The 11,132-nt window shown below is 31.0% G+C and overlaps 1 protein-coding gene across 1 annotated transcript; it reads left to right on the plus strand.

Moving 5' to 3' along the window:
* Nucleotides 1–732: 732 nt before the first annotated feature.
* LOC131160104 (methyl-CpG-binding domain-containing protein 5-like) lies at nt 733–8,754 on the plus strand. Its single transcript, XM_058115444.1, has 4 exons — nt 733–1,098; nt 7,930–8,043; nt 8,127–8,352; nt 8,499–8,754. Exons 1-4 carry the CDS (start codon nt 868–870, stop codon nt 8,507–8,509), a joined length of 582 nt encoding a protein of 193 aa, XP_057971427.1. The 5' UTR covers nt 733–867; the 3' UTR covers nt 8,510–8,754.
* Nucleotides 8,755–11,132: the final 2,378 nt, after the last annotated feature.

Genomic DNA, 11,132 nt, shown 5'->3' on the forward strand with positions numbered 1-11,132 from the left:
AGACCATGGAAGTTAGAAAAGAAGTTGGGAATAGACAGGAAGACTGCATTGAACTTTTGCCGACAATTTACAGAAATTAAGAACAGATTAAATTCACGGATGCAACTGTAAAAATCCCATGATAGCGAAAAATAACTCAAGAATACTGTCATATATCACTTCCCCCCCCCCCTCCCCCCCCATCCCCCATTTTATGCCGCGAAGCACATAAATTTGGAGGCAGTCACTGCCCCTAAACTTTAACCTAGCTATGGCAATGGTTCGGTCTAAAATTAACCATAGAATAAGATTTTTGAAAAGATCATTCAAAATTAATTCAGAAAAAATACCCAAAAGGTTTCACAATAAAAAATAGATGCATTAAAGATGATCATAACAAATTGATTGTATGGTTCAAGCTACCAATTTTCAAGTCAACTAACTTATTAAATTGTTTAGATAATTTTGTGATGTGTTAACCTAATTAATTACTATTTTCATTAGAAGTTAATTATGGAAAAGAGACAAGATGGTTAGGTTTGGTAACATATGAAGTCGCTATAGTTAACTCATATGGAAATGAGCAGTAAAAATCTACCATAAAAAACTGGTTTAAATGCAGCAGAGCCGTTTCCTATTATGCCACTGCATGCCACCTAATAATTTTGTTGCATGCATTTGACAACTCAACTCTCTCTCTCTCTCTCTCTCTCTCTCTCTCTCTCTCTCTCTCTCTCTCTCTCTCTCACAATGTATTTTTATATTTAAAAATAAAAAATTTGATTTGAAAAGAGGTATATAGATTGCTAGATGTCACACTTTTCTTGCTAACTTGATAGCTCGACCCCCTCCTTTTTCCTTACTCTCTTCCTGCAAAAAGTGACAGCAATGGAGGCTAAAAATTCAGCACCATCGGTTGAAAGAAACAACACCGAAGCACAACCTGAGGTGCAAAATGCTGATCAACAACCTCTAATGGTAATGCCATTACAAGCTCGAAGGCCTGAAAGAGAAGTCTTAGTATATTCTGCACATCCATCAGAATTCCAATTACCAAGCGACTGGACAGTTGAAGTGAGAAGACGTGCTGTTGGTAAATATGTTGGAAAATATGACAAGGTTGTACTTGATTTCTTCCCTTAATCTATGTTCTTTGCTTTCCATATCTTTGAAAAGATATAATACATCTAAACATTGATTCTTGGCTTTTGCATGTAAAAAACTAGGGGATTTGATTTAATTTGATCTATTTTTGAGAAAAAAAGGTTTATTTTGTTCGAACAATCCTTTTTGATCATTAAAAATAGAGTAGATCTATTGCTTTTCTCTTTATTTGTTAGGTTTTTTTTTTTTTTTTAATGTTATCTAGCTACATCTCATTTCTACCTTCATCTTTCATGTCATTTACTTGTAAAAACTAGTTTTTGTCTTAAAAAAAAGTAGAAAAGACCATGCTTTGATTGATCTAGGTTTTCCTTGATCTGTTGTGTTCTTACATATCTTACATACTTAGTTTTAGTATGCTAATACACAAATTTTTCTAAAACCAAAAATCTAATTAATATACGTTGTAATGTGAGTGTGTTTGACAAAATATATCTGTGTGTATGCAAAAAGCATTTTAAAGTTGTTTTCTCCAGGCAAGCACTAGAAATCTAGACTCTAAATTTAATTAGGTAGTGCTTGTGAGTATGAATTTCAAACTTTAGATATGAATCTAGGTAGATTTGGACAAAACCCAAGATAATTTTGTAATATGCTGTATCCAAATCCGCACAAATCCAATAGCAATGTTCGACATTCACGCTCCCAAATATAAGGTTACTTATTCTAGGATCATGTTATGTGAGGGGGAAAGTAAGTGTCAAATTTATTTATTTATTTGTTTTTTAATTCAATATCAACACAATTCTATAAAAAAAATTGATCATTTTGGAGACCTAGAAACTACATAAAATAGGGTAATCCATGATTTCTTTATTTAAAAAAGAAGTTTGTGGACATATATTGGTAGAAATATTGAAAGGAATCTATGTAAACACAACATTTGAGTGTCAAAAGCTTTGAAAGGAAGTAAAAAAATAAAAAATAAATAAATGACCTAGTTCTGAGTGCTTTTGCAAATAAAGAATATTATTATAAATATTTTAAAATGAATCACATAATCAAAATTTATTTCTATTGACAAATTCTTGAATAGAAACCCTAAGAAAACACTAATTCTTAAGATTTCAAATTTTTAACTCATGTGCATGGCTTAAACATCACCTAGTATGTAGCTTCTTTACACTAATCATTGTATGAACATAGTAATGCATCGACGTAATAAAAGGATGAGGAGGGGCACTATATTACTGATCATAATCACTTTCATAACACGTGCCGACAATTAAAGCTTTTAAATTTTTATTGAATCCCATGTCCCAACTTTAATAATGTCTCCTCTCCAATGTCTTATTAAATGTTGTTCACCACTTCGTATTACGAAACCAGAGCATTTATTAGGACTAACAACCTACGATTGTCATATGCTGACCACATGCTTTTGTATTACGCAAAACAAACACGCAATTGTTTGCGCGTGAATAGACAATCCGACTATGTTTGGTCCCCTCTCGTGCATGCATGAGCTCACGTGCCCATATACACATGTTGTGAATTTCCAACTTTAAAAATTTATTCATTTCTTAAGTCAACTCTTTCATGTTTAAATTAAATACAATTTTTTTATATTGTCCTTCTAAGTACTTCTTGAGTTATAGTTTTTAATATTATTTATGTACTTTCTCTCATACATCTTTAAAACAAATATTTTTCAATATATATATATGTGACATGATAAACATTAAGGATCCATTTAGTCATGGAAAATATTTTCCATTTTCTATTTTTCAGTTTTCCAAAGAATTATAAAAAATTTATCTTATCCTAAATTTTTTCTAGATTGGTATTTAAAAAGTAGAATATAAAGAGTTTGTTTAAATGTGCACAATAAATTTTCATTTTTTTTATTTCTATATTTCAAAAGTATTTTTTTTTTAAAAAAGAAGAAGTAAAAGACAACTTATTTTCCAACTTTTCAAATATATAAGGTAGTGTTTTGAATTTGAATGTATATGAATCTAACAGAAGTTAATACATAATCCGCACAAATTAAAGTCCAATATTTGAATTACCTTCTTCCATATGTAAAGTAAGAGTCAAAAATATAAAAAAGATGTTTTTCAACTATTCTATATTTTGAATAATTTGAAAACAAGGTATCACTTTTGTAAATATTTGAAAATTTGAAAATAAAAAGTAAAACTATTTTCACAAGTGAATAGTGATACTTCTTTTTTCAAAACTGTTGTTCATTTATTTTTTTTAAAAAAAAGTAGCTACACTTTGTCATGCTAACAAAGAAAAAGTGAATTTATCTAACCAATTCTATTAGCTATTTTAAAATTTTAAAAAATTATGAGTTTTTGTTTTAGTTTCAAAGCAACTCATGATTATTGCATTTTAATTTGCTCCATTTTTAAAGTTATTTATTAGCTTGACATTTTTCAAGTCGTGTGTTTTGTTATATTTTTCTAAATTATATTTTCCAATTTTAAAACATGCGAACTAATAATACATTGTAAACTTTGTTTTTACCATTTGATTTGTTTTCAACACTAAAAAAAAAAAAAATAGAAGTGAATGTTTGATTTTAAGGTTTTTTTTTTTTAATATTAGAGTAGAATTGCATGTATGATAAGAGGATTAAAATAATGACGATAATTTTTTTAGATTATTTGCATCATGATGACTTATTTCTTTCATAATGAATGCATTTAAAATACATTTTTGCATGAATTCATATTGTCACAAAATAAATAGGTGAGGTTGATTTTAAAGTTTAGTTAGGTTATGTACTTGGATATATATATTCAATTTCTACATTACTATTATACTTAAATAATCTCTTTAATTATCCAACTATTGGACATAATATTTTTGTATATGAAGCTAAAACCTTATTGGTTTTCGGTTATTAGCTAATCTAGGCTTTTACTTATTTCTTATGGTACCATATGCTCAAAATTAAAAAAAAAAAAAAAACTAAACAAGGTTGTGAATTTTGAAGTGCATGATTTCACTTCCATCCTGTTCAAACTTTGAATATTTAAGATATAAAGATAATTAAATACAATTCTTTTGGTTAAAATCACTGTGCTGCTTGTTTAAACTTAACATGTCAATAATACTACTAAGTTTAGTTTGGGTTGTGAAATGCACACTTGGAAATAAACAACTAAATAAATTATAACATAACACATTATTATAGGTCAAAACACGCATGCATTGTGTTTATATGACTATTAAAACAACAGCTATCACTAATGTAACATATCAACACAAAAAATAGGTGACACCATTGTTGTTTATTTTTAGTTACATCAAAAACTTGACATTGCATATTTTCCATTTTAGAGATGCCATGAAGGACAGTGTGGACTGTTGTGCCGAACACCCCACTTGTGCCAAACACTAATACTACAACTATTGCTATTGAATATATAAGAAACTAAAGTAATGCAGAAATTAATAATAAAAAATTCCCTATAATAGTTCTAATTTAAGCACAAGATGTTTTTTTTTTTTTTTTATAGCTCTAACTGCAAGATATGACTATCTTTCTCCTAGCATGTCTAAATATCTTGTGTTGTGTTGTCCAATACTCTTTTTTTTTTTTGATCAAAAGGTAAATGTATATTGATCAAAATGCATAACAAAATGCATAATTACAAGTGATGACCTAGTTATAACAAAGATAAAGATTACTATAATATGAAGCATATATTAAAAAAAAAAAAAATTAAATGACCTAGTTGTGAGTGCTTTTGGTATGCAAATAAAGAATATTATTATAAATATTTTAAAATGAATCACATAATCAAAATTTATTTCTATTGGCAAATTCTTGAATAGAAACCCTAAGAAAACACTAATTCTTAAGATTTCAAATTTTTAACTCATGTGCATTGCTTAAACATCACCTAATATGTAGCTTCTTTACACTTATCACTGTATGAACATAGTAATGCATCGACATAATAAAAGGATGAGGAGGGACACTGTATTATTGATCATAATCACTTTCATATCACGTGTCGACAATTAAAGCCTTTAGATTTTTATTGAATCCCATGTCACAACTTTAATAATGTCTCCTCTCCAATGTCTTATTAAATGTTGTTCACCACTTCGTATTAAGAAACCAGAGCATTTATTAGGACTAACAACCTACAATTGTCATATGCTGACCACATACTTTTGTATTACGCAAAACAAACGCGCAATTGTTTGCGCGTGAATACACAATCCGACTATGTTTGGTTCCCTCTCATGCATGCATGAGCTCACGTGCCCATATACACGTGAATTTCCAACTTTAAAAATTTATTCATTTCTTAATTGTCAAGTTAGAGTCAACTCTTTCATGTTTAAATTAAATACAATTTTTTTATATTGTCCTTCTAAGTATTTCTTGAGTTATAGTTTTTAATATTATTTATGTACTTTCTCTCGTACATCTTTAAAACAAATATTTTTCAAAGAAAAAGTGAATTTATCTAACTAATTCTATTAGCTATTTTAAAATTTTTAAAAATTATGAGTTTTTTTTTTAGTTTCAAAGCAACTCATGATTATTGCATTTTAATTTGCTCCATTTTTAAAATTATTTACTAGTTTGACATTTTTCAAGTTGTGTGCTTTGATTTATTTTTCTAAGTTATATTTTTCATTTTTAAAACATGCGAACTAATAATACATTCTAAACTCTATTTTTACCATTTAATTTGTTTTTTTAATACTATTCAAAAAAATAAAATCAAAGTGAATGTTTGATTTCTTCAGTTTATGTTGTTTTATTTTATTTTATTTATATTAGAGTAGAATTGCATGTATGATAGGAGGATTAAAATAATGACGATAATTTTTTTTAAATAATAAAGTTTAGTTAGGTTATGTCCTTGGATATATATATATGAAGCAAAAACCTTATTGGCTTTCGGTTATCAGCTAATCTAGGCTTTTACTTATTTCTTATGGTACCATATGCTCAATTTTTTTTTTTTAAATAATTAAACAAGGTTGTGAATTTTGAAGTGCATGATTTCACTTCAATCCACTTCAAACTTTGAATATTTAAGATATAAAGATAATTGAATATAATTCTTTTTGTTAAAATCACTGTGCTGCTCTTTTAAACTTAACATGTCAACAACACTAATAAGTTTAGTTGGATTGTGAAATGCACACTTGGAAATAAAAAAATAAAAAAATTATAACATAACACATTATTATAGGCCAAAACACGCATGTATTGTGTTTATATCACTATTAAAACAATAGCTATCACTAACGTAACACATCAACACAAAAAATAGATGAAACTGTTGTTTATTTTTAGCTACATCAAACACTTGACGCTGCCTATTTTCCATTTTAGAGATGCCATGAAGGACAGTGTGGACTGCATATGTTGAGTATCTTTTAGCCACAAAAGCATGATATAAAAATCCAAATACTCTATATGAAATAGCTAATGGTAGCTCTCACTTTATTTGGAATACTTATCACAATCAAAATTGCTTAAACTCGTTATATTGCTCATGATATACATAGAAATATCATTACCTAAAAATAAAATTTACTAACCATTGGGAGCACTCATTCTCAGCTGCTAAAATTCACTCTAGATGTGTTTCCAGTCTCTTCCATTGATCTAGATCTTATCACACTCTCTTGAATTTGGATTGGGAAGAGTTTCATTGTATTTTAGCAAATTTAGGAAGTTAACTCGGAGGATCTCTTGTGGAGTCATGCCTTGATATTTCCTTGGGAAGTCCCCTCTTGCGTTCAGATTTTCTCCAAACTGACTTTGTGTCCTTACGATCTTTTTCTCCTAGTTTTTTTCCTAAAAGCACACATTGCCCAGCTTCCAATTTTCCATCTTTTGCTTTTTTCTTCTCCGTTGGTTGAATTGTTAAATCCCCCATCATTCTTTGAGTTATTTTTGGATTTCATGAGATTTCCGCAGTTGCATCCGTGGACTCAGTTCGTTCTCAATTTCTATAAATTGTCAAAAAAAGTTCAATGTAGTTTTCTTGTTTATCCCCAACTTCTTTTCTGACTTCCGTGACTTTCTCCTTGCTTTTGTCTGTACTTTTTTAATCCTGAAAAATCTACAATTTAACCTTAATTTCAGTTGTTTGGAAGTTTTACTTGTTTACTTGCAGGGTATTGGTAGTTTTTAATTTGGGAAGTGTTCTATTGTATTTTCTTTAATGTGGGAGGTTGTTTTATCCTCGCCTTTTTCTATAAGCTTGTTTGGAGTTTCCAAGCATCTTACTTGATTTCTCCTTTGATAATGATATTACTTTTCAAAAAAAAAAAAAAAAAATACTAACCATTAAACTAGGATTTTTTTTTTGTTTGTAGATAACTTAAATTATAATACCATCTTAGCAATTTTTATTTAAATATTTGAAGATTGAAAGGTATATTGTAGAGATCACTAACATGTTTTATATGTTTAGTTCTTGTAACTTTTTAGTATAAGTTGAACAATATAGAAATCATGTAGCTTATAGATGCAGATTGGTTGATATTATTGAAGATATTAGTAATGTCTAAGTGCATATGTTATCATACAGAAACCAAGATTGTTCATGTGTTTTTAAATTCTCTATTATTTTTTTTGAATACTATTCTCTAAACAACTACTTCTTCTCTCATACCTCATAAAAGAAATGATTCCTTTGCATGGTCCACAGTATAGTTTATTCAAGTATAAAACACAGTAGTTTTAATTTTGAATGACTGCCATATTTTATTTCCCATCATTGGAAGCTTTTGGCATTATTTTATTGTTCATTATTATATCGGAAACCTTTAATTAACTATTTAGTTATGTAGTTTTTCTACGAGCCAACGACAGGAAAGCAGTTTCGATCACTAACAAGTGCCTGGAAACGTGCTTATGGTCAAGAAAATCAAAATATGGCAACACAACTGGATGATCATTTTAAGGTAAGATAAGCTCTAGAGTGTAAATTAATTTAATTGAGACAAGGTGCTAGTCTCTTTTGTAATGTTATCCTTTTCTTTTATAGGGTTCACCAAGTTCCAAATTACATAAATCGAAAAAGAAGATGAAAATTTCACATTTTGACTTTGCAAATCCTCCTGAGAAGATTACTTGGGCCCTTACTAATGCTGAAAAGGATGAATGGAATCCATTTGTTGAAGAAACTGCGGTTCCAGAACTCATAAAAAACCATTGGTTTGAAACATTTGTTTTTATTGCCAATGGAAATGGCAATGCATCAAGCTCTAAAGGTACTCTCCTTTTAAGACTTCTATATGTACGCATTCTAAGAGCATCAAGTTCTAAAGGTGCTCTCCTTTTCAGACTTCTATATGTACACATTCTGTACATTGTTCATCACATTCATGACATTGTTCTTTGATTGTGGGTTTTGCAGGAAATCATTAATGCTTATAAGTAGAAATCAAATTCATGGGAAGATGCATTGCAAGAATATCATGGAGTTGGGAAAAAAGAAAAAGAAAAACAAAGAAGAGTTGTGCTTGATGAACTCTTATAATTGTCTCCTTTTTTAAGACTCAACCAAGCTAGTAGTTATTAGATAGAATATTTACTGTTTTTCTTGGGACTAATGCTATTTTGAGTTCCTCTTCGATCACCTTCTCCTTATGCAGGTGTGCATTGTTATATTATTATTGGTCTTATACCCCTCCCCCCTAAAAACACCAAATTATCGTAGAAGCACCATTGATGGTGATCCACATCATCTGTTAAATCGGTTATCTGGTGTTTCCAACTAGTTAATTATTCTATGTTTCAATGATATATCAAAAAAGGGAAAAGTATGATATATATATATACACGCACCTACACACATATTAATTTCTTGCATACATGAGAGAATCACATATGTACATGTTCTTATATCTTCTATTTCTCATTTTCTTAAATACAATGGTCGTAATTGTTAAGCTGAAATCGAAACGGAGAAAATGGAAATGAAAAATTAAATGGTCTTGAAGAGGATGAGTTGTAGATTTTCATGAGTCGCGGAGGAGCTAGCTTTCATGCGCTGGAATGATAATGCTTGCGTGTTAAAATAACCCATTAAATATCCCAATTAGTCCCTGCCTTTCCTATCCATTCAATATAGCTATATAATGAAGCAACTTTATGTGAATGTGAATATAGTGAAGTGAGTGAGCGAGGAGTGTGAGAGTGCTGAAGGTGAGAGAGAGAAAAGTGTGAGAAGAGTTGAGTGTGTGTCTCCTCCTCTTGTTTTTCTCCCAGGTTATAGTATATTCAGTGTGCTTCGTGGACATAGGTCAGATTAGACCGAACCACGTAAATCTGGTGCTCTTATTTTGTGTGCTTATTTTGCTTGTGTGTGTGATTATTGTTCCTAGATCCCTAACAAGTACTATTAGAGTCAGATCGGAGCAAAGTCACCAGATTAGAGCAAAATTTCCAGATCGAAACAAAGTTTCTAGATCGGAGGTCCTAGGAGCTATATTGTACTAATTTCGTGTCTAAAAAAATTCTGTCTAGGAAAGTAAGACTTAAACGGTCCATTGTGACCCCCCACTTCCCTGAAAATTTACCTAGTGTAATTTAATACAATATTCACTGGGCTCGACTGCCACGTCAGCACTAAGCCCCATTACCATGTCAATGCCACGTTATCATTAGGTCCACTTGCCACGTCAGTGATACGTCATCATGAGGCCCACTACCACATTAGCGCCACGTCATCACCGAGTCCCACCTGTCACGTCAGTAGCTAGTTAACAGCGTTAACGTCGTCAGTAATGGTGTCAGAATATTTTGTTAAGTGGGAGTATATTCCATTAAGTTTAACGAAAAGTTGATTGATTTTGACTAGAAGGTTTGACTAGGTTTTCAGAATCATTTCAGGTCCGTTTTTTGAACGACTTGAACCATTTCTAAGGCTTTTGGCTGTTCCGAATCCAACTGTGCTATCCTTTTGAGCCGATTCCATATCTAGATTGATGAATTGATATGTCGAATGAAAAGATCTCAAAGATTGAGATGTTTAACAACACCAACTTCGATTTCTAGAAGATACAGATCGAGGACTACTTGTTTGGTAATGAGTTGTTCTTACCATTGAAAGGAAAGTTAGATTCCATAAAGGAGGACAAGTGGGAGTTGCTTGATTGAAAAGGTCTCAGAGCTATCAGGATAACACTGGCAAAGTCTGTTGCCTTTAATATCAAACACTTGACAATCACCAAGTCTCTTATAGATGTGCTTTCCAACATGTATGAGCAGCCATCAGCCACCAATAAGGTACACTTAATGAAGAAGTTATTTACTATGAATATGTTTGTAGGTGAAAGTTGTAGTAAACATCTAAATAATTTCAACGAGTTGTCGGATCAACTCGCCTTAGTTGAAATCAAGTTTGATAGTGAGATCCGTACCTTACTGATTTGTTGTCAGTTGCATAAGAGTTGGAAATGTATTGTTACTATGATGAGTAGTTCCACAAGAAAATCAAAGTTGAATTTTGATGAAGTCGTCAGCATGATTTTGATGAAAGAGATTAGGATGTCAAACGCTGCTTCCACTTCAAGTTCAGCATTAAATGTGGAAAGCTGAGGGAGAGATTCATGGAAAGGAAGCGGGCATGGCCGATCAAACAATCACAATAGATCTAGGTCCAAGCGATCTAAATCCAGAAATCCCAAAGGTTCTCAGGGCACAAAGAACATTGAATGTTGGAACTGTGGAAGGTTGGGTTATTTCAGAAACCAGTGCAAAGGTCTAAGAAAGGATTATAAGGCAAAGAAAAAAGCAAATGTTGCTTCATAAGAAGGTGATATGTTGATATGCTCTTTGGAGAGCAAGAAGGAGTCTTAGGTCTTTGATTCTGGCGCCCCATTTCATGCCACTTGTAGTAAAGATTGCCTAGAGGAGTATATACCAAGTGACTTTGGTAAGGTATACCTTGGTAATGATCAACCTTGCAACATAACTGGTAAGGGAATTGTGAAGATGAAGGTGAGGGGTCAGTATGGAAGCTAAAGGATGTCAGATATATTCCAGA

The sequence above is a fragment of the Malania oleifera genome, chromosome 7 (genome assembly GCF_029873635.1).
Source record: "Malania oleifera isolate guangnan ecotype guangnan chromosome 7, ASM2987363v1, whole genome shotgun sequence".
Classification (NCBI taxonomy): Eukaryota; Viridiplantae; Streptophyta; class Magnoliopsida; order Santalales; family Ximeniaceae; genus Malania; species Malania oleifera.